At 35.4% G+C, this 25,472-nt stretch overlaps 1 protein-coding gene across 3 annotated transcripts in view; it reads right to left on the bottom strand.

Moving 5' to 3' along the window:
- The window catches only part of CFAP47 (cilia and flagella associated protein 47), a 917,896-nt gene that overhangs the window by 410,304 nt on the left and 482,120 nt on the right, over positions 1–25,472 (bottom strand). For all 3 annotated transcript variants that reach the window (XM_072615192.1, XM_072615194.1, XM_072615193.1), the window contains exon 49: positions 5,823–5,934. In XM_072615192.1, coding sequence (XP_072471293.1) covers positions 5,823–5,934 — 112 coding nt within the window. The remainder of the gene's footprint in view (positions 1–5,822; positions 5,935–25,472) is intronic.

Genomic DNA, 25,472 nt, shown 5'->3' with positions numbered 1-25,472 from the left:
GATTGAAGTATCCATAATTTGGAAAGAATATTAGAGAATAAAGGATATCCTAAATTTATAAAGTTACTGAAACGATTTTAGATTTTGGCTCACAGCAATTCTATTTTACTGCAACTTGGATCTTTTGGATCCTTGATTTCCCTATGGTAACTGCAAATAATTATGCTACTTTCTTTCTCTCTTGGAATTTTGTTAATGCCTATACTCCAATTATAAGGGAAAATTAATTAATGACCAGAATATATGTAGAGTTTTGCAAACTAATCTTCTTGCTGTTCTTGTATAATAAAAGAAACTTCATCTCTTGTCTCTGTGTATTTATTTGGCTTTCTTTCATGCTTAGAAGGTACTTCCTCTTAGAAAATTCCCTTCTATGCACCAACTTTGTATGTAAACTTCCTCTGATGCTCCTGCCTTCTTGTTCCTTTCCACAACAAATTCCCTTTTCTCTGTTTTTTGTTTGTTTGCTTGTGTACAATATGTCTCTGCTAAGCACTTTGAAGGCAGGGACTTTTTCACTTTGGTCTGAGTATCCACAGGGCCAAGCACAATAGCTAGAATAATTAGGTACTTGTTGATCAGTTGATTGAAATTGACAATCTGCATAAGTATGTACCAATCGTCATAACTTTTTAAAATTTATTTTCTATTGCTTGAACTTTCATTAATGCTTTAATTGCACCATTTTGTTGTTCATATATTCACTGTTGCTGGAAGTTTACAACTTAGCCTTTTAAAAATTATAAAAATATTTTAAGAAAATTATAGAAAATATATTTATAAAAAAACTCCTCAATAACTGAATGAAATGGAGTAAACGAATGAATGTATGTCCAAAGAATAAGTGAACAAAGGATATAAATATTTAAAGACTGTAAATAATCACTTGAAAATGACTCTTAATCATTCAGCTAATTAGTTAACTCTTGTTAAGGGCTTACTATTTACCAGGCACTATGCTAAGTCCTGGGGATACAAAAAAAAAGTAAAAAACAATCCTTGATTTCAAGACTCTCACAGTGTAATAGGGGAGACAACAGTTAAGCAACTTTTTAAAAATAATGCATATATAGGATAATTTGGGAGTGATCTCAGAGGGAAGGTTCTGTAAGGATTAGAAAAGACTTCTTGGAAAAGGTAGGATTTTATATGAGACTTGAAGAAAGCCAGAGAAGCTAGTAGAGATGAAGAGGAAGAGCATTCATGAGAAAAAAGCCAGTAAAAAAAACACACACATATAGGAGGAATAAGGTATAAGGAGGCTAGAAATATAGGAAAGGTTCAAGTTATGAAGGATTTTAAAAAACAGAGAATATTATGCTGGGTGCTCCAAAAGTCTTAGTATAGTTTTATGCTTTAATGCATTAAACTATAAGTCTTAAACTTTTATATACACGGGTATCCCAAAAATATCAGTGGACTTTTGGAATACTGTGTATTTGGTCCTGTAGGTAACAGTGAGTGGCTAGAATCTACTGAATATAAGGGTGATATTGTCAGACCTGCACATTTTAAGATGTATTTGACATTCGAGTGAAGGATGGACTGGGATGGGGAGATACTTGAGGCAGAAAGACCAATGAACAGAATATTGAAAAAGTCCATATGTTAGATAATAAGGACCTGTACCAGAGTGGCTGCAGTATCTGAGAAGAGAAAGGAAAGTATATAAGAAATAGTACAAAGGTAGAAAAGAAAGGAGTTGACAACTAATTGTATATGAGGAATGAGTGAGGAATTAAGGATGACGTTTACATAGTTAGCCTGAAATTGAAACAAGTTGAGGTATGACTTAACATTCGTCAAAGTGTTCAAAATTAGTCAAATTTCCAAAATTCAGTAATGGTAGAATTGTGCAGAAGTAGGTAGCAATGGAATTGTGAATTGAGTAAATTTTTGGTGATGAATATGCTAATATGAGTTACCAAATCTTTGCCCCAATAATCATAGTACTGGGAAATGCTTTGATTCTCTGAAAACTATTTGTTCAGAAGTATCTCAGCACTGTTATGTGTAACTGAAAAAAAAACCTGAAAATAAGCCAATAATTAGAGAATTACCTTCAAAATGTGTTATAGTAATAAAGCGGAATATTGACTATATTTTAGGTTGATAAAAACAGAGACTATACAGAAATTTGGAAAATGTGGAAACAAAAAGTGAAGAGAATGCTATTTTTGTTAAAATATAGCTATAAAATAGTGTGCATCTGTGTATGTATGTGTGAAAAGACAAAGAAAATAAAAGGACAAACAGTGAGTAGAGCTGTTCAGTTGCTGTGGACCTTTGTAGGTTGCACTTTAGCAAACTAATGTACCGATTACCCAAATTATATCACCCACTTTACTCCTTACATTAATTATTTCCCTATATTTCTAAAGCTAATGCTATATTAACAACAATTCATTTAATACATATTCATATTTTAAGTTGTTTATTTTTCTAAATTCTTTTTAAATTACATTTCATATTTATAATTATTGAGATTAAACTAAGTTCCATAATTATTGCTGCCAAAGTGCAGCTCAGCCTCTAGGCTCCATGTAGCTAAATTCTCTCTAAAATTAGTTCTACAAAAAACAGAAAATATTTATACTAAAAAAAATGGGAATTTAAGTGATTTTTACATAAAGTAACTATTGATATTTAAGAATGAATCTTGCTGGTCTTACACAATTTATTTAGTACATTGCTAATATGACAACATTTGACAGTAAAATTAGTCTATGACATTTCAATTCTTATCCATACTAGAAAGGTCACTTTAAAGTTATCAAAAAAAAGCAATTAAGCCTTCCTGTTTTACAGCATGCTGTCACTAACACACTCCATTTGTGCTCCATCTTTGATAAAGATCAGTAGAATGACCAAAATATTCATATATCATTTCTACATCAAGTAATATTGCAACTATGGGATCTAGGTCTATATTTTAATTTCTAAGCAGATAACATTCCAATATTTTTCAATCACCTGTAATTTGTTAGGCCAAAATTTAATTTGAGGATAAAATGAGAGGCAAAGTCTCAAACAGACCATTCAAATTAACCTAATGTGTATAATACTAAAGAATGAATATGCATAATTCTACATATTTTTTAACTAGCATTAGTCAGTCAACAATAATTAAAGTGTCTACTGTGTGTCTAACGCTGTTCTAAGTGCTGGGGATACAAAGAGAGAAAAAGAGGAAACTTGACTAAAGAGCCCACTGTCCAATGGGGAAGATAAAATGCAAATAAATATGTATTAAAAAAAAGCAAATATCAGATAAAAATAAAGCATTAGAATTAAGAGGGATTGGGAAAAGTTTTCTATAGAAAATTGGATTTGACCTTGAGGAAACCGAGGAAGTCAGGAGCCAGAGATAAAAAGAAACATATTCTAGACTAAAAATGCCTATTTTCCGGAGATGGAGTATCTTGTACAAGTGACAGCAAGGAAGTTATTCATTGTCACTGGATTAAAGCATATATGGGAGAGTTTATGTTTTAAGGAGACTAGACAGGTTGGCAGGAAGAGGAGAGGTAAATTATAGATACCCTTAAATGCTAAACAGAAGAGCTTGCATTTGACTTGCAAGTGATAGGGAGGCAAAGGATTTAGAATAGAGAAGGACAAGATCAGGCCTGAACTTTAAAACATTTACTGGATGGATGGTGGATTAAATTGGGGAGAGACTTGTGACAGGCAGACCATTCAGCAGGTTATTGTAATAGTGCAGACATGAGAAAAGTAGGGTCTGCACCAAGTTGACAACTACATCAGAGACAAGAAGGGGGAATCTTTTACAGCTATTCCAAAGGTGAAATCGACAGGTCTTGGTGGCAGACAGGATATGGGGCATTTGAGAAATAAAGAGTAGTGAAGCCTACAAGACTGGGAAGATAGTGATACCCTTAATAGTAAAAGAGTATTTTGGAAGGCGGAAGGTTTGGAAGGAAAGATTTTAAGTTCAGTTTAAGATGTTTAGAGGACATCCAGTTTGAAATGTCATTGAAAATGCAAGACAATCATTAGCATAGAGATGAAATTTGAATCCATGGGAGTTGATGAGATCACCAAGTGAAAATAGTACAGAGGGAAAAGAAAAGAAGGTCCAGGACAGAATTCTGTGGGACATGCACTCATAAGATCCAGCAAAGGAGACTGAGAAAGAGCAGTCAGATAAGTAGAAAGAGAACAAAGAGTGAATAGTGCCCTAAAAACCTACATAGAAGAAAGCATCAAGGAAAAATGGGTTGTTGATTAACAGTATTAAATATTTCAGAGAGGTCAAAAAGAAGGAGGATTGGGAAAAGGCCATTGGATTTGGTGATTAAGACTTCACTGATAACTGGGGAGACAGCAGCTTCAGTTGAATGCTAAGGTCAGAAGTTAGGCTGTAAAAAGTCAAAGGACAGAGTGAGAGGACAGCACATGGGTCACCTGTTGTACAAAGCTTTCCCAAGTAGCTTAGTCACAAAAAGGTAGAAAAAAATGGGATGATATTTCCTATCAATGTGAAGATTTTGGAGGCAAGGGGGGGATCTTTTTTCTGTAAATCTGTATTTAGCTCAGTTTAAATTACCAGAGACAATAAAATTTTCCTTTGGATTCCTTCCAAATGAATGACTGGATTGGTTTCTAGATTGAAAATATTTTTTAGGGAGATTCATACATAATGAATTCCAGCACTTTTTCTACCAGTAAAGGCATCATAATGAGAAATAAAACTTTTTTATGTGAAACTCAGCTTTACTACTTTAGAGTTAATCATCTAGGGATAGGTTCTTTGATTCCATTTTCCTCACATATAAAACAAAAAAAATGACATATTCATAGGACAAAGAATTATAAGTCCCCAGAGTTGAAAGAACCTAAGAGCTCATCCTGACCAACTTGATCATTTTAAAAATAATCAGTGTAGGTCCCAATACATATCTTATCCATATCATGAGATTGTTGCCAGCATTATAGAAGAAAATGTAACGATCTAGACATAGAAGATATTCTACGTCTGATCCCAATTTCTCCCTGGAGTACTACTCAACTAATTTCAATTATATGCTTGAGTGATCAATAAAAATTAAACATAAATGTTTATAAATTGCTCAAGTACAAGATCATCTGTTTCTAGAATCAATGAATCTGTGTTCTTGTGTCAAACAATGAACCTGATAGGATGGAGTTATCAATAAATGTAATATTAATAATACTAGTTAGCTTTATATGGAACTTTAATGTTTACAAGCACTTTACAAATATTCTCTCATTTGATTCGCACAAAAACCTCAGGAAGCAAGTGCTATTATTATTCCCATTTTTATGGATGAGGAAATTGAGGCAAAGAGAGATCAAATGACTTGTCCAGGGTTACACAGTAAGTGGGAAGAAAGTATTTGAATTCAGGTCTTCTTGGTTGAAAGACTAGTACTCAATCCACTGTGTCACCTAGTTGCAATGAATGCTATAGTATCTATGACTTAAGTGGAAAGTGCGTTTGTGTCTGTGTGGAGAGAGAACAATTGATGAAAATATTAGGAAGTTAGGAAATTATTTGTATATGTTAAGGATATTAGTCAGTTACTAGTTTTGGGACAGCTAGTTGGTGCAGTGCATAGAACACAGCTTAGAATCAGGAGCTCTACTCTGACTTCAGACAATAGCTGTAAATGCCCTATACAAGTCATTTAAACCTGTTTACCTCAGTTTCTCACTTGAAAAAATGAGCTAGAGAAGGAAATGGGAAACTACTCCAGTATCTTGGCCAAAAAAACAAAAACAAAAATAAAACCCAAAAAGCTTTCAAGGGAAATGACTGAACAACAAAGTTTTGATACCTTTAAATGTGCCACGTTTCCAAGGACATATATGTAGAACATAGGAAATCTTATTATCAGGCTCTATGGTAATTCTTGGAGATCCCCACACCATTGGAAGATCTGAAGTTACCTAGAAAAGGAAATTCATCAACAAGAATTACAAACTTTTAACTTTATCAGGTCATTAATCTTAATCGTCATTAAAAAGTTAAAACTTTGAAAGCAAATTCAATTTAAATGATTCCTCATACTGATAGTCGCCTGTTATATATCACTTTTAAGTTTTGCCAGATATTTTACACGTAATAGCTTGTTTGATTTCACAACAGAATTGTAAGGCAAATGCTACAGATATTGTTATCATAATCCCTATTTTACAGAAAAAGAAACTGAGACACAGAAAGATTGTGATTTGTCCATGTTCACTCAGATAGTTGGTAGAAGAAATGAGATTTAAAGTTAGGTCAATCTAATTCTGAGTCCAATGTTATTTCCACCAACAAGATATAGTATGAGAATGAAAAAAGTAGAGAAAATGGCACAATAAGGAAGACTCATTTACAGAAGACTTTTTATTATTGTATGGATTTGAGGATGAGTCATGCTTGAAAGAAATGTAAAATACTTTTCAAACCATGTATAATTTGCTTAAATAGATTTTCAAAACACTTGAAGCATTTTTAAAAAATCAATATTAATCTTAAACTTAGCAATTAGAGAAAATATATAGTACTTACAAAGTTAATAAGGGTATAAGGTTTTTGAACCAATGAGAAATCAGTAATTTCAGCCAGAAAATATCATTTTGGCACTTCATTTTCAATATCATTTTATTTTGTTTTAGCCATGTGTAATGTATAGTTCATTACTGCAGCACTGAGCTCTCAATGGACTCCTTTAGGAGAGGGGCAGAGGAGGACACTCTAACTATGGATGAAGTCAGACTTGGGGAAAAGGTAGTCCATACCTAAAAAGCTTTAGCCTGTATCCCTAAAAGGTTTGAAGGAGAAAAGAGCCTTAGAAGTGGGTGCTGACAGAGATGGGATCCTATTCATAGTAGTTTTGGGGGCTGTAATTCAATTTAAAGATCTTCCCCCGACCCTTAATAGGCCTCAGGTGAAGTCCATTAAGGGAAGCTTAATTAGGGGAGGCTTGTTTTGTAGGAAGGCCCACACCTATTGTTAATTGCTAATGAGGCACTGGGTCACCAGGGTTATGTCTTCTGGCTCTGAAAAGTATATATGTACTCTGAAGTAAGGTTTTGCTTTGGGGGCTTACTTTTTAAAAGAAGGTTACAGTGCCAGTTAAGACTCTGGGTAGCCATTAAGGAGCCCCCTCCCCAGCTTTGAAAACCCAGATATTAGTGCTTCTGTCTCTGGTAACTATATATGTAATGGTCAGACAGTTGGATCTGTCTATCTGTCATGTATGCATTGCTTATGGTCAGACAGTTGGAAGCCCTGTCTGATGGTCTTTATTTCTCTGCTTGCATTTTCTCTTTTGGTATAGGTCATTAATGTTGACCCCTTAAAAGGTGCTTTCCTTTTAGAAAAACAGACCTAAGAACCTGTGCTAGCAGGTCATCCTGGATGTGTCAGGCTGTTTGTTGCTACAGGGGCACTTGCACTATGTGAAGGTAAAACCAATGAAATATTGTAAAGTAAGAAGACACAAAGACAACGGATGACAAGAATATAGTGTGGCTCCAAAATTGGCTGGGGACGAAGATTTTGAAGCTTCATGCTGGTTATCGTTCTCATAAATGAGTTTCATCTCAAAGTCTTCTCAAAAATAACCTCATTCTATAGATTGCATTGGCCTAAAACCAGGTTTCAAGAGCTGGCAATTTCAATTTCTCTCCTGTCTTGCCCTCTTCTTCTGTCTTCTCTTCCCTTTCAATTAGCTGAGACTATAGAAAAGAAAGCAAATTTATCAACTACAACCAAGAGGACAAGCTCAGTAATGATTTAATAAATACTGGCTTATACCAGTGCACAAAGACCATCAAGAAAATGTTTGCTTCTACTCAAGGGGGATACAGTCACTCTATCACGGTGCAGAACTAGAGTTGAGCCCTATCATATCCCCAAGGACGGACAAAACTACCGTCAAATTGAATATTGCCAAATTGGCATCATTACCATCAAATTGCTTTTGCACAAAACACCTGATTCAGAATACCAGGGAACATCACAGTCCAAGCTTGCTCTTCTCTATAATGGCTATGGGTCTAACAGCTTCCTGGTTCTTTTGCCTCCTCTAATGCTTGAGTTTAGGATTCTCTGGTATGCCAATCTCTCTTTTCTCAATTGTTCAGTTACCATTACTACTAAATCTGAAGATATCTCTCTTTTTTTCCTGCACCTGTATGGCTCAAAACTCTCCAGTCTCTCACTTTTATCTAGCTGCTGACATCGAGGTTACTGCTGTTACCTCTAGTTTCTCTCCTTTGAACTTCACTAACATCTATTTCTCTTTCCTTCTTAAGAAAATGTTAAAGTTTTTACAAAGAGATATCAAAGACCAGGAATATGCTAGAACCAGCTTCAATCGGCACTTGACAAATGCTACAATCAGAGTTTGATTTAATTTTTAATTGTCTCTAAAATCTAGACATGCACATTGACAGGTAACATGAGGAGACAATCTGATTAACCTGATTACAATATAACTGTTAATATTTAACAAAATAAAACTACAACAAAACACAAATAATGTTAATGTGTGACTTGCTAAGTCAATACGTGGTTCACAGGAATCCTAATGTGTGATTTAGTGGTCCTGTCTCTATGTGAATTTGACACCACAGGTCTATCCCTAAGAAAGGATAAAAAAAATGTTAATAAGGCAGGTTAAAATGAAAAGATTGCCACTTACACAATTTCCCCTTTCAGCCCCAGGTCTCCCCAGCTAGTTGTCATAGAATCAGTGTCAATAATTTCACTCTTACAATAATTCTGAACAGTGGAATTGACTGTATAAGGTATAACACACTAAAAAGTTCCCTTCTCATTTATTTATACGTGTATTTTGATTTTTCGATTACACATTGACTCAAATATCTGAGAAGCAGATTCATTAAATGAGAAGACAAACTGGTACTAAAAGCTCCTAGATGTGGGGAGGATATCTGCAGGGTTCTTACTGGAACAGTCATGAAAGACAGTGAAATCATCATCTTGGTTCTGAGTGGCACATCAGCATTTGAATTCATTCCCTGTGTGGGGCAGTGTAAATGGCTAGTGGCAAAACTCCGGAAAACTCCATAATCTTCCTTCTTCAACCATCTGGTTGACCATAGGTTTGAATATTGGACCTTTGAGTTAGGAGAAGTTTGGAGAAGTATGACATGAATTTATGTTTCTAAAACTAAGTTTTGCCTAGGATCAAAAACAGAAATTAACAAGGTCCAGAAAATTTGCAGTTTTTTTAAATTTATTTACTTTTATTTTTCATCATTGTAATGGTAATTTAAATGGCAAAATCTTTCTCATTCATTAATAGGCCCATGTGACCTGCTTAAATCATAGCCTAAGTCACATGTGATGAGAGGAAGAAGAAGGGTGGAGTAGAACTGAAAGGAAGTTACTGAGAGCAGTTAGGCAGTAGGAAAGAGACAACATACACAAGCAGGCACAGCTAAGCTTGTGAGTGTTTGTTTGTGGGAAGGCCCCAGTAGTGGGAGGGAGACTTGGAATGGTTTTGTCCCTTACAGTGATAATAATGCATATTAATTTCTTGGCTACTATGAAGGATTTGGCTTTCTGGTTTGGGGATTTGACTTTCTGGTGTCTGAATAAATGTTTTTCTTCTGAATTCTAGAAAGTCTGTTATACTTTGTAATTCCAAACTACTGGTATATTCCTAGTTACTCTTGGTACTGTGAATATTGCCTGGGCTGTACAAACATTCAATCCCTTAAGATTTTCAGTTTCAAATTTTCTCCCCATTTCCTCCCTCACCCCACCCCAAGATGGTATGTAATTAGATACAGTCTCTACACACACACACACACACACACACACACACACACACACACTATATATATATGACATATATATTATAACATATATAATATATAACATATTATATGTAACATATGTATGTTACATATATATGTACGTATTGAATCTCTTTTCACATTAGTCATGCTGTGAAAAAGAATTAGAAGCAATGGGAGAAACCATGAGAAAGAAGCAAACAAAAAAAAGAAAAAAAGAGAAAATAATATACTTCAATCTGCATTCAGACTTCATAGTTCTTTTTCTGGATGTGGACAGCATTTTCCATTATGAGTCCTTTGGAGTTGTCTTAGATCTTTACATCGCTAATAAGAGATAAATCTATCAGTCAGTCCTCCCACAATGTGGGTGTCACTGTGTACAGTGTTCTCTTACTTCTCCTCATTTCACTCAGCATCAGTTCATTCAACATTTTGCATGTTTTTCTGAAGTCTGCCTACTCACCATTTCTTATAGCAAAATAGCAAAATATTCATATATCACAATTTTTTCAGCCATTCCCCAGTTGATGAACACCCCCTCAATTTCCAGTTCTTTGTTACCACATGTACATGTACATGTGGGTCCTTTTTCCCATTTTTATGATCTCTTTGGGATACAGACCTAGAAGTGGTATTGCTGGTCAAAGGGTATGCACAGTTTTATAGGTCTTTGGGCATAATTCCAAATTGTTCTCCAGAATGGTTCAATCAGTTCATAACTACCCCAGCACGGCATTAGTGTTCCAACTTTCCTGCATCTCCAGCATTTATAATTTTCATGTTTTCTCATGTTAGCCAATCTGATAGGTGTGATGTGGTACCTCAGAGTGGTTTTGATTTCCTTTCTCTAATCGATAATGATTTAGAGCAGTTTTTCATATGACTATAGATAGCTTTAATTTCTTCAGCTGAAAACTGCCTGTTCATATCCCTTGACCATTTATCAGTTGGAAAAATTTGCACAAGTGTAAGTTATAATTTCTAGACCACAATTTTAGCAGAATACAGTCAATGTCACCACAAGTGTCCTTTTCTCCTACATTCACAGCGCAATGTTCCAGTCTTAGGTGTTTGTAAGGGCTCTGTAATGATCAGTATTATGTTAATTTGTTTGTTTAAACGTGAAAAGACTTAAAAATAATCCTTTTTGAGATCAAAAAAAATTTGAGATGCATAGTAATGGGCTAAAACTCATCTCTGAGGTAATTTAAAATAAGAACTTCTTGGGAACATCTTAGACATATTCTAAGACAAAATACAAAGAGATAAAGCAGGCAGTGCACAGGTGATGTCCCAAGTTGGAAAGCCTTTAAGAGCATGTGAATATCAGCTATATTAGACCTATCACACCGCTGCAGAGTGTCTGGATGGATGACAGCAGGGGTACAGCACTGGTTCTTAACGTTTTTGGTTTTTTTTTCTATTTTGGGCCCTGTTGGCAGCCTGGTGAAATCTATGGTGCTGTCTCAGTATAATGTTTTGAATCATAAAATCAATTGCCTAGGCTGACAAAGGAAACCAATTATATTGAAATGATTATTTAAAAAATGAAAAATGTTCACAGACATAAGATAAGAACAACTCTTCTACAACACCGAGGGTATTCCCTCCCCTTTACATTTTGGTCTTTTGAGATTTTGTGAAAAGTGAGAGAAACCCAGAGAACAAAACCCCTGTAACCCAGGTACAAAGATACTAGGGCCCAGGAGAGGGAGATCTGTGTTGACTGTGTTCATTAGCAGCTCGTGCTGTTCATTGTCTGGAAACCTGTGTTGTCCCTGTTGTTTTTAGTAAAATTACTTTGTTAAGAGCAAACCAACAAGACACCCCTCACCAGGGCCCATATGCTTTGGGCTCATCTATATTTTCCCATTTTTTGTTGTTGTTGTTGTTAAACCCAGAGTACCACCTGAACACCACCACATCACACACACACACACACACACACACACACACACACGCATGCACACACACACACTCATGGGGGAAGGGGAGTGAGCAGAAGGGAGGGAGCACTTCACAAAACTTTGAATATATCCTGGCTCACCCCTTCTCAACTAAGGATCCCTAACTGTCATCACTTAGTGAAGTCAGGGTAAATGAATTCATCCATCTCTTCACTTGTTTTGAGCTGCAAGAAGTCTGCACCCCACACAGTACACCCCACTGATTCTTTATGAGGCTGTTGAAAAACAAATTCCTTTCTATATGCCTTTCCAACTTCCATGATCATCCCCTTAAATCCACAATTCCTCTGTTTCTAAGGTCAAGCCATACAAATTACCCTGATGCTCAAAAATATTTGAGAAAGAACTAGAAAAACTGAAGTGGAAAGAAAATAGCTTTCAGTGACAGTCAGTCCTTCTTTAATTATGAAGGCTCCAGTCAATTAAGGAAGTCATGCAACATTCAATGTTAAGCTGTCACCAGTAACAAGTTCCTATTTAAAGGAAATGAATACTTTAACTAAGAAAGAATAAATCTTTGGTTCAGCCTTCCTCTCGCAACTTAGTTGTTCTTTTTCCTTTACAGATCAAAACTTCGTTTGTGATTTTAGGGCATCTGTGATTATTTGAAGTTATTTTATTTTGGGGAAGTAAGATTCTTTGCTTTTGCCATTGATGGCGATTGTCATTATCCTTTAGATAAAATTGGTTCCCATATAATCCTTATCCCAAAGTTACAAGTATGTGACCCCTTTATGAAATAAGGAAGAATAGCTGGGAAACTCATTCAAAAATGGATGATTGTTTTAAAAATCTGAAAAGCTTTCTTTAAAGCCAGAACCTGTTGTATCACAATGCTGAAAAACACTATAATACCAAAGTAAAGGGCAAAATACTGAGAGAAAAGTGAAGCTGAATACTGAATGTTTAAAGGATATTAATTTAAAATTAAGAACTGGATACAAACATATGTATGAATATATGCTTATACATATATTATATATATTATATATTTATCTATAATATTTATTTGTACATATATACGTTTATATGTACATGTATGAGTGTGTATGTGAGTATTATTTCCTCAATATTTTCAGTTATTTGGGTGCAATTTTCTTCTTCTTTCCCCCCACTAACAGTATGAGAACTGAGTTTTAATTAAAAGTCCTTATTTTTAGAAATGTTTCTCAACCATTTGTGGATGAAGGATGCAGAGTGAGAATTTGAAATCTAGAATTAAAATGTATATCTGTCCATGTATGGTCAAAACAAATATCCAAGTTAATATAATGCTAGGGAATGGAGGATTGGTCTCAGTGAGGAATCAACTTCACCTAAAAGAAAATTAATACAACCTTCACTGGGCCTCTTCTGTGCTTGTCTCTTCCTTTGTGGGTTGTGAGTAAAGAATTGTTATGAGGTACTGAATGGAAAGAGAAGCAAAATCTAGCCAGTTGACTGCTATGGGTCCCTGAGTGCATGCTTCCTGGGGATTTTTGTGCTTCTTCTTTCTTGATCTTAAATGAATGAGTTTCCAGAAATGGAAGAGACTTTGTGATTCTTGAAAAGTTAGTAACAGCCACATTGTACAATGACTGAATTTGTTAGACTTAACTGTTTTCAGCAATGAAATGATCCAAGACAATTCCAAAAGACTCCTGATGGAAAATGATATTCACATCCAGAGAAAGGAACTATGGAATCTGAATGCCGATGAAAGCATAAATATTTTCTCCTTTTTTGGTTTTGTTTTTTTCTTTCTTATGGTTTTTCCCCTTTGTTCTGATTCTTTTTTCACAGTATGACTAAGGTGGAAATGTTTAATATGATTGTACATGTATAGTCTGTATTAGATTGTATTCTGTCTTAGGAGGGGTGAGGGGTGGGAGAGGAAAAATCTGGTATTTAAAAATCTTATAAAAGTGAATGTTGAAAAATTTCTCTTTTTTCTTAAAAATACTGATTTTAAAAAGCAGAAGAAATTCCCTCAATAATCAGAAATGGTAGCAGGGATCACTGGAGCTCATAGCAATGGTACTTGAATCTTATGAGTAACCAATTATGAATTGCAACCTGACTCAGGCCTGAAGGGGATTGTCCTGCCAGCTGAGATATGGTGTCCTTCAAGGGGTCAGTAAGGAAAGAACTTTTCCATTTCCAGTGACCAGGGGTATGCTGGCAATAAAGTCTTGGACTACTCAACACATTTCCATCTTTTTTGTGTTACAATCAAACCAGAGGCAGCACCCAAACAATACACATACACATAAAAAGTCTGTGTGCATGATTTAACAACTGGATCCAAGAGGGAGGAAGTGTCCATCCACATGACACACTTTTGATTTTAATCTGCATTAATAAAATTTTCACCAATAGTTTCTTCGGTCTAGAAAATCAATGAAATGACAAAATCAAACCTGATTTTTAACTTTTGATGATTTTCAAAATGTAAATACACTGAAAATTTAGTAATTGGGTCTCATGAGCAGGTTTAAACTGACTCCAGTATACCTCCTGACCGTGAAACTCCTTGAACTGATATTCACAGGATCTCCTCAAAGAGAAAAGCACTTCCAGTGACAAGTCATGAAGTACCTCCCCCAAGACTCCAAATGTTGAAAATATTGAAGGCTTGGCCTGACTAGAACTATTGTTCATGAACCCTCATTTGGTATTGTATATATCAATTATCAATTAGCCAGATAGGTTTAATTAGGTATGTGTGTGCATATTTTAAATAATATTCCCCTGTAGCAAGGACAGAAGTTAGAAAACATCTCCCAAACCCGAGTACCCTCCCCACCTCTGTAGACACTTGACTTCATGCTCAAACTTAAGGCACAAAATATTAAGGCATATATGTAAGGGAAAGTTAGTTCATGAGTTGGCTTTTAGACCTAGCAGAGATAAGCTCTTGAGGTAAAGGTCTATCAAAACCTAGGAAAGGTAGATCAATTACAGATTTGGTTTTCTGTTAATGAATACGGGAATATTTGGGATTCTTTAATGGTGTTTACCCCTAACTTTCTTCCAATTAATCCTGCCAATGTGTTAACTATACTCTGTTAAAATGCCATGCCAAGGAATGCTACATCTAATTTCTCTAATTTTATATTTGGGAGTTTCTTTATGCAAGGATTTAGAGCCCCAGCATGGGCTCAGTCAAGAGTAGTTCCTCAATTCTACCCGTAAGGGGACTTAATAAATCCAATCAAGATTGCCATGTTGTATCTCCAATTATTCTTAACTTGGGGGGTTGCTGTCTCATGCATTGGCTGCAGGTAAATGCCACCCATATATCTCCCTATATTACTTAAGGAACATCTTAATGCACCATGATAAAGGATGGTGCTTTAGATAATGGTTTGCTTTACCAGAAAACAAATCATTTTCTCACATCCAACTGGAATATTGACTAGAAAACTCTGGGATTAATGGAATTTCTACTATGAATTCCAGATCTCTCATAATTACTTTAAAATGTCACATCTGGGCTAACATGTATAATATATATTGATATATTAATGCTTCAATGTTGCTTTTCAAAATTCTTTCTTTTCCCCATCATCAGACACAATTACATAAGCTGCCATCTTGTCTCATATAACTGCAAAGAATTTGGCAGCTAAATATACTCCATAGTATGGAACTGGAGCCAGAGTTCATGGGAAGTAAAAATAAAAGAGATTAAATCCCCATTGAAAGTTTTTTAGAATAGTACAAATGCTATGAAATAGTTACAGAGAGGGAATTTTAAATGTCCCACATTTTAATACTTTTTTCCTAAAAGAAATTGAAAAATGGGTTACCTAATCACTAGAAGTCCTTTTTAAAAATAACTATACTGTCCAACTAAATAAATATAATTTCTCTTTTCTAGCTTAACTCAGGTTTAAATGAACTCCTTAGACTTAATGGTAGTCATCCATCCTTTTAACATAAACCTTATAAATTATAAGAAGATTGTAGACCCAAAACTATCCCAGCTTGAAAAATTCCCTAAGTATTAAAGAGTTTTGGATGGAAATTGCTTTTCCAGTTAATTCCAACAGATAATATTATCTAAGACTTTTTAAACTATTGGTTTCTGGTATCAAATTTCAGAAAATTGCTAAAAGGTCTCCACCAGATTGGTGTGTCTATTTAATCCCACTCCTTCAGACCAGTCATTTTTAATTTTCTTCAGTTCAGTAAACATTTATAAACCTATTAGAGATGAGAGGAATCATAGGAAATCATATTTCAATCATAGGAAAGGAAACCCTATCATAATATTCTATAATAAAGATCTGAGGTATATATAGAAATGAGAGCAGTCTCTAAACTATTCTTGTTTTAATAATAATAATAATAGCTAACATTTATGTGGTATCTATTGTATACCAAGCACTGTGCTAAGTACTTCACAGATATTTCATTTGCACCTCACAAATCCCTGAGAGGTAGCTGTTGTTATTGACCTCATTTTATGTATGAGGAAACTGAGACAAACAGAGGTTATATGACTTGCCCAGGGTCATACAGCTATCAAGTATCAGGTGTGATTTGAACTCAGGTCTCCCTGACTCTAGGCCCAGAGCTTTGTCTAAAAATTCTCTAATATCAGGAGCCAAGATAGAAGAGAGAATCTGGAAAAGTAGCTGAAAATATCAAAAACTCTAGGCCAAGTAAGGTGAGATCTGACTAAAAGTCAACAAGTTCGTCCATTGGAAGATTACTAATTATCTTGAGAAGGGGAGTTCCATTTGAATTATGGGATCAGAAACTAGGTTGCATGGTGCTAATAAGTGAGTGGGTGATGAGCAAGCAACAAATCCAGACTTTTTTTCCTAGAAGTTTGAATGTGAAAGCTTGATGAGTTGAAGATCTGGCAGGATCAAGTGAAGTCTTTTGTTTTGTTTTGAAATAAGGGATACCTGGGCATGTTTGTAGATAGTAGAAAACAACCCAGTAGATAGACCTAAGAGAGACTGGAAATGAGAAAGAAAAATTGATAGCACAAACTCCAGGAGGAAAGAGCAAGGGGTGGAATGAAGACAGTGGTATTCTGGAGACAGCTCACATTGACTTAAAAGCTGACTGTTAAATTTTCAGCAAGAACATTTACACCTTGGAATCTGGCAAATGCTACAAAGTGGAACTTGATCTATTGTTTTGTTGACTATCTGGACAAAAAAAGTGTTGGAGAAAAATGCTAATAATACAGATTAAACTTAAAACTATTCCACATGCTTTTTGGGGGGAGAGTTCATTGTTAAACAGTTACCAGAACATTCCTGTATGAAGGGCAAAAGTAGAAGAATTGACTTTGGCAGGAAGGATCATCTCCTTCCAAAGATTGGAGAAAAGGAGACAAAAAGAGCAGGGCAAGATAAAAAAGGATTTAGAGGTTTGAAAAAAAGTTAAAGATATAACACTCCTCAGATTGCATCAATTTCTCAACAAAGCAAGAGATCAGATTTTCTAAAGAAAGGGACATGAAAAAGAATGGTTAAAGGAAGTAAGAGGGAAAAAATGAGATGATGTTCAGAACCATAGTCATGGAAAGTATGAAAGGAAGTAACTCATAAAATAAAAGAATATCACAAAATAATGAAGGGCTAATTGAGATTACAGAACTTAACTTTATGTAACAACATTCTGCATCACATGGACAAGAAAGGAGAATTCATGTAGAGATAACCTAGGGTTGAGATTTGTCAAGATGCAAAAGGTGATAAAGGGTAAAAAACTGAGGAGTCAAGGACAGTTCATCATTGAACTAGTCAACCATAGGGCAGTTAGGTGGTACAGTGGATAAAGCACCAGTGCAGTAGTAGAACTCAGAGGACCTGAGTTCAAATCTCACCTCAGACGCTTGACACTCACTAGCTTTGTGACCTTGGGCAAGTCACTTAACCCCAATTGCTTCATCCTGGGTCATCTCCAGTCATCCTGATGAATATCTGGTCACTGAATGCAGATGGCTCTGGAGGAGAAGTGAGGCTGGTGACCTGCACAGCCCTCCCTCACTCAAAAAAACAAAGTCAAGTGCAAGTCATGTCATCATTTCTCTGATGGCATGGTCTCCTTTGGCCACGAAGGACGAACGTACACACACACACAGAGTCAACCATAAAGCCAGTAATATGAAGGGAAGAAAGCAAGTGCAGATGGATATGGGGAACAGAGAAAGTTACAGAGGAATTGGAGGCTGAACCAAAAAGTGGATGAAATAAGTTTTATAATGAGTGTGGTGGAAGGATAAGAGGATAATGAAACTAGCATAGTTTTAGCTAATGTTAGTAAAGAGTGAAGATTTCGACCATCTCTGTGGAGCTAGAAAGAAGTTGGAGATAATGGGAACTGAGAAGGCTGAAGAACTAGGGAAGCAAAAAGTTTCAGGGGATATTAAGGTAATAATAAGAATAGCTACAATGTATATAGCACTTTACAATTGCAAAGTAATTTCTATACCATGTTGCTAATTTTTTTTTGCAGTCTTAAGCAACTAAACACTTTTGTGGCACTGTATAAATGCTCTGATCTGATCCTCACAACAATCCTTTGAGATATGTAAATTTCAAATATACATATGCATATACTTCTATGTATATAAAGTACACATAGAGGTATGTGCATACACATGTACACGTGTGCATGTGTGCATAACATGTGTTCATATATGTACATATGTGATATGTGTGTGTTTGTATGTATTGCTGTATGTGTGCGCACACATGTAAATATCTATATATGCATCTATGCCTATACTGCTGGATGAGTTTTATTCAAAGGGCATTCCTTATCCATTTTTTTTTCCTGTGTATATAGTTAGGCAAAACTCCTTTTTGCAGTTTATAGATCTCATTTAGTGTTGTCAATGTTGCAAGATTTGATGCAATAAAAACATTTCATCCATAAACAGGGATCTTAGGAGGATTTCAGTATCTATGGGAAATAATTTTTAAAATTTGATTCTACCCTGGATCTTTTCTATGACAGCTGTGAATAATTTAGGTGAGTATACTGCCCCTGTTCTATGCATTTTATAATAACAATGATCAGAAAGTTTTGTGGCAATGTGTCTTATAAGGAATCTTAAAAATTTTTGAGGTATCGATGAAACACCACTTTTGCTTTATTGAAACAATGATTTTTTCTTTAAAATATAGTACCACTATATCAAATTCAAAAAACAAATATAGGGCCAGATTTCATAAACATTCCACAGTTGACCATATATTTGTTATCAAATGAATGAATAACAAGTGCAAAGAATATATATTTTTGATAATGTATTGCATGTTTTTGTCCTTTAAGTGAATAAACATTAAACATGGAATCTAATGCAGTATTAAAAGATGTTGTCTATACAGTTTTAAATCAATTGAGTGGTGACAAAGATGTGGTCCGCTGTGAGAATATTGTTTGTGAAAGCCTGCCTTTCCCACTTAATAGACTAATCAAGAATCCCCTTGACATATGAGATTATCATTATAACATTTTCATATCGATAAGATAGTAACTATATGAGTTTGTAGCTATTGCTGTTCTAGTTCTCTTTTTTTTTAGTGATGTTAAAAATCTGGATATTCGGTATCTCCTCCTTTAAATGTCTTGCAAATTAATGACTGAGTGTCTTAAAACCATGTCACCTCCAGCATAAACTTTCTTTAAGTATATTTGGTCAGGGGCAGATGCTTTTCTTGTCTTTATTTTCTTCACTATCCTTTCCATTTCTTCCATAATCCTATTTAAGACTGTAATAATTAAGTACAAGAGGGGTGTATTTCTACAACAGTAAAAATATTTGGAATAAAAATCTTTGCAAATCTTTTCCATTTTTCATCTGTAGTCCACCTTCCAGGATTATTCATAAATGCCCTTAATAGAATCATAGTTAGCAATTCAGATAATCAGGAAAAGAGCTAAAACCAAATGAGTTGAGGTGGAAGGGAGAAGAACCTCAGGTCTCAGTGCAAAAGGACACAGGACTTTAGGAAGGGAGAGACACAGACACCAGAACACTGTGGGAATGCTGACACCAGGGAGGGCTTGGATAGAGTTAGAAGTATATGATGTGTCATTTTCAGTTCTGAATACTACATTTTAAGAAGACATTAATAAGCTGAATAACAGCCAGAGGAAGGCAGTCTTACTTGTGAGAGGATTACATACCATGTAAAGATCACTTAGAGTAACTGAGGACATTTAATATGAAGAAAATGTGGCATGGCAGGAAGAGCAAAATAGCAGTCTTCAAGTGTGTCAAAAGTTATCATGTGAAAGATAAAATTAGACTTGTTCTGTTTGATTGCACTAGTACTGTTGAATGGAAGATTCAAAGAGCCTTAATTAGATTCAAAGCAAAAATTGTAGCAGAGCAAAATAAAAAGAGATCGGCTCATTTCAAGTTAATGAATTTTCCGTCATAAGGAGTCTAAGCAAAAGTTGGTTGACTTTTTAAGATCAACAATGTGTAATGATCAGATGATCAGCTGTGATAGACATAGCTCTTCTCAGTGATACAATGATCTAATACACTTCCAGAAGACTCATGATGGAAAATGCTATCCAATCCCAGAGAAAGAACTAATGGGAGTCTGCACACAGATTGAAATATACTATTTTCTCTTTTTCTGTTGTTTTTGTGGTTTTTTTTATTTCTCATGGTTTTCCTCTTTTGTTTTGATTCTGTTTTTACAACTTGACTAGTATTGAAATATGTTTAATATAATAGTACATATATAGCCTATATCAGAATGCATGCTGTCTTGGGGAATAGGGAGGGTCAGGAGGGAGGGAGAATAAAATTTGGAATTCAAAATCTTATAAAAGTGAATGCTGAAAACTATCTTTGCATGGAATTGGAAAAAAGAAAATGCTATTGAGTGAGAAAAACAAATAAAATATTTTAAAGAGTAGAAAATGGGGAGTAAAAGCTAGTTGACATTTTAGGAATATTGTAGAAGAGATTCCTTCCAAGTGGGAGTTAGACTAGATATGTTAGAAGCACTTCATAAATCTGAGATTTTATTTTCTCAGATAGAAAACTCAATTGGTAGATAACTGTACCATGAATGCAATATGCATTCATGGTCTTTTTTTTTTATATTAAGCAAATTCTTATCCTATTTAGAACAATAAGATACGATTTATTGCATTTTTTCATTTCATGGACATATCACCACTATGGAAAAAAAAGAATACAATTTTAATGGAACTGTTTATTTCCATTGAATTTTAGTAAAATCTACAAATATGTGATCAACTTATCTTTGTTTTTGACAGAAATATAACATATACACTATTATATGCATTATACTGCATTATATTAGATAACATAATCTCATGAAATATTCTATGTGTTTATAAACAGATTTGTTCTCATAGAAGTTGTTCTCTAATAGATAGAAATTTTCTATAAAAATAGCTTGGGGATTTTTTTCTTGAAAAATATTTATTGATTGCTGCTCAGTGTTGCCCTTGAAACCAGGAAAAGTTTTCATAAAGACTAGTTTATTTTTTCTATACATTTTACTCCAGCTTTATTTTCCCTTTCATCATTTACATTCATTATTTAATACAGGCACTATTCCTAGAACAACTAAACTATAAGAAACCATGAAACAATTTTCTTATTCTTATTTCCTTATTCCATTTCTCTTATTCTCTTTCCATTTTTAAGATAACACACAACATTCCAGAAAACTCCTTGACTGGAGATTTGGGGGGGAAATCAGAAATAATTGTTACAGTAATAAAGAAGAGTGGTTAGTTAATGAGGCATCAAAGCTAAGTCTGTGACAGGTAATCATTACCATTACCAAACCAGACAGAGTGCTGAATTTATAGAATGCCAATTAAGGCAGTGGTTAATTGCACTGGGGCAGCTATTAAGATTATCAAATAAACCTTGGCTTTTGTGAAGAACCTTTATATCATTTACATATTTCTGTCAATTACTTGTCAAATTTTACTTCAGAGGTAATGTATAACAAACCATCTCAGACAGACTTTAACAAGACCACTGAATGTACTTCGCTTTCTCCCAAAATAAAAAACAATCCTATTTTTATTGAAAGTGGGAAAGAGATTGATTCTTCTCTAAACTACTTTCTATTTCATTTAAAAGCAATAGAATAAACATTTTTAAATTAAGATTCTGCAGTTTATTTTTCTATCATCATCACATCTTAATATTCTTATTCAAAATCAGCATGTTTTACCCTTATTAACATATCTTTTATTTCCTTTCAGCTTTAAGACATGACCCCAGTAAAAGACAGGTGAAAAGTAAATAAATCCTGAATGCCAAGTTCATAATGCTTTTTCAGTACTTTGATCAGTTTAATAAATCCAATTTAAAGGAGTAAAAAGATTGGCAGTATTCATTTCCTAATACTAATACATGTTTCCTTACATCTATATGTTTACAATTAATTAGTCTTTGTTTTGTTTTGTTTTTGACCAATGACAATGACATTTGTAATAGATTAAAAAACTTATTTTTCCTGTTTAGTAATGGAGAATATGTAGAAAAGTTAGAGTGCAAGTCATTACCATGTCTCTAAATTGCTATGAGTTGATTTTTTTAAATAGTTAATTCCCAAACCTGAGTTTCATAACAAGTAGAGAAAAATAAGAATTACTCTTCTAAAATTAGACTGAATCCCAGCAAAGTACCTCACTTAAACTTGGTAACTCTGCTCTCTCCATGGTACCTGTCACTTGTATTCCACCCCCTATTATCTTTATAGAAAAAAATGAGTGGTCATATTGAATAGCTGTATCATTGGATGGGTTACAGTTCAGGTGTGGGGAACCTGTGACCTCAAGGCCACATGCGGCCCTCAAGGTCCTCAAATGCAGCCCTTTGATTGAATCCAAATTTGTTCTGTGATTCAGCCAAAGGGCTGCACTTGAGGACTAGAGGGTCACATGTGGCCTCAAGGCCACAGGTTCTCCATCCTTGGGCTAGACTGTGGGAGTTTACTCTTTTTGAAACAGACCAAAGCAAATAGTCTCTGTCCCAGGTTGAGACCTTGTTTCATTGTGCCACCCCTATAGACTTTGTAAGCTTTCTGAATTTGAATTCTATTTCCTTAAGTGGACATATGATGGCTGCCTTCTCCTATCTGCTTTGCCAATCTCCTTGGATTTGTCTACATGTGCATATAGTGTATATCTACCTGGACTCCTGGTCCTTTATGCTTTTAGAAAGCACTGTCCTGTTCAGAGCAATGACTATTCATTATCCTAACACCATTAGGAAGGCAAATATCTTGTTTCAAATGAAACAAACAAAATTTAGGTATGTAGAAGTTATTTGGCCAGAATATTGTACAAGTCAATATTTTTTAAAAATTCTACTGAGAGCAACTTGTAAAGGCAGGAAAATGGGCCATGAGTATGGAGGATGATAAACTTGCCTTCTTTGTTTAGCTTTGTCCTTGTGTGTTTTACATGTACACAAATCCAGAGAGAATCTTTGGAACAAAGCAATTTTTACAATTCTAGCCTCTATGTAGGGCAGAAACACCTAAACTGGTGTTTGTGAGGCAACAGGGGCCCCATAAAAGGTTAAATAGAGTGAGCAAAAAAAAAAAATGTCTAACCTTTAGTCAACTAGTGGTCTGGGGCAATGAACCACTGATCATATTCAGCACCAGATATATGGTTAAGTAATCAACTTAATCTTTGCCTTGGGGCAGTTCTTTGTATGCCCAGAACAGTGTTTGATGCAGTGAGACAGGAGTGAAAATAAGCCTAGAGATCTCTTTAGTCAGTAATTTACCTTCCTTTGGAGAGGAGAAGAAAGGAGAAGGGCAGAGAGACAAGAGAGAAGGAGCTGAGTTACCCAGCTAGCTGGGACCCCATTCAGTCAGCTACACTTACTCACTGATTGTTGCGTATGTCCTTCATTGCCAAAGAAGACCACGCCATCAGAGAAATGATGACATGACTTGCACTTGACTTTGTTTTGAGTGAGGGAGGGCTGTACAGGTCACCAGCCTCACTTCCTCTCCCGAGCGATCTGAATCCAGTGACCAGATATTCAGCAGGATGACTGGAGATGACCCAGGATGGACTGGGAGATTTTGGCCCCTTTAGACCAAGGTCTATTCAGGTACTCACTTAGGGTGAGGCAACGCCCATTCATTGAATAAGCTTGTTTAACAAGTAGCCAGGGCATGGCCCCTTTAATGAGGCAAAGAAAATGAAGATATCAAGCTGGGAGGGAAACAGCAACAGTTAGTATTGATAATCACTGTGAAGCCATGAGGGTCAAGAAGAGAACCCTTAGGCAGGTGCCTAGTGTTGTCCAATGTATGAGCTTCAGAGTGCAGTAAGTTTAAGGTTTTGGGAAGGGAAGGGAAGGGAAGGGAAGGAAAAATAAATGCATCTAGTCAGTAAAACAAAGTTAATTGGTTAATTCTGGCCATCCAAATTTGGCTTTCTTTGGAGAGGGGAAGGAAGGAGAAGGGGAGAGAGATAGAAGAGAAGGAGCTGAGTTACCCAGCTAGCTGGGACCCCATTCAGGATTAAGCTGCATCTACTCACTGATTTTTGTGTTCATCCTTCATTGCCAAAGAAGACCATGCCATCACAAAACCAAGTCAAGTGCAAGTCGTCATCATTTCTCTGATGGCATGGTCTTCTTCTGCAATGAAGGACAAACACAACAAGAGATATGTACAAGAAACTGGCAAAAACCAGCAGAGAAATACAATAGAAAAAATATGATACTAAGAGAAATGAGATGACTAGCACAGTTGATGTGCAAAGCAAAAATGTTGTGTCTAACTGATCACAAAGATGCCAGAAGAGAAGTGGATGATGGCATTGCCTGAGGATATCAGCTGCCACGTAGTATAAAGATGTGCATTGCTCCAGTTATTTTTCAATATATCTGCTTGGATACCCAGCTTCCTAGCAAATACTCCTTCATACACCACATTACTAAATAAACAGCTATGTTCCAAGCACTGTGCCAGGTGCTAGAGATAGATCATAGCAGACTACATGTGTGCTTACCACACATGGCCCCTAGTCTTATATGTTCTCTGCATGTGTGTTCTCTTCACAGCAGTATTGTGGAAACAGATACATATTGAGGAAGGCTCTTGTCACTTTATTTGCCAAGATACTTGATTAAATGTCTTTTAAGCTTTTTTAAATTCTTTTAAGCTCTGTCTGGTAAAAGTGAATATCTGAGTTGCTCATGAGTTAAGTGTGTACTTACACATAGAGTCCTCTCCAATCTCAGCTACCTTTACTGGGATCTCATATTTTGAGAATGGGTTCCCCAGGCTAACTCCAGTCAACCATCAGTATGGCAATACTTTAAAACTGATATTAAAGAAATTTAAAACATTAAACCAAGTGGATCCATTACAAATTCATGTTTTCTATGCTCAACCTGCCCCTTGCAACTTCACAGGAAAACTCTTTCTGCTTTACTTGCTATCCCACTCTCCACAGAAGGTATTCCGAATCTTCTCCTCTCTAAAAATAATCTTCTGTACTCACTGCCTCCACTTACTCATTATCCTTTAATTCCTCAGCCTCTTATAATGGTGCTTTTGACTTCATCATTTAAATGACACTAAATCCTCCATTATTATCAAGAATTTCTTAACAGCTAAATCTCATGACCTTTTCTTGGTTCTCATGCAACTTGAGCTCTTCAAAATGGGAGCCCTCCCTCCCATCCTCCCCTTCCATGCCACC

Source organism: Notamacropus eugenii, chromosome 5, assembly GCF_028372415.1.
Source record: "Notamacropus eugenii isolate mMacEug1 chromosome 5, mMacEug1.pri_v2, whole genome shotgun sequence".
NCBI classification, from domain to species: Eukaryota; Metazoa; Chordata; class Mammalia; order Diprotodontia; family Macropodidae; genus Notamacropus; species Notamacropus eugenii.
Note: the sequence above shows the minus strand (reverse complement) of the source record. Positions and strands in the feature narration are given on the sequence as shown.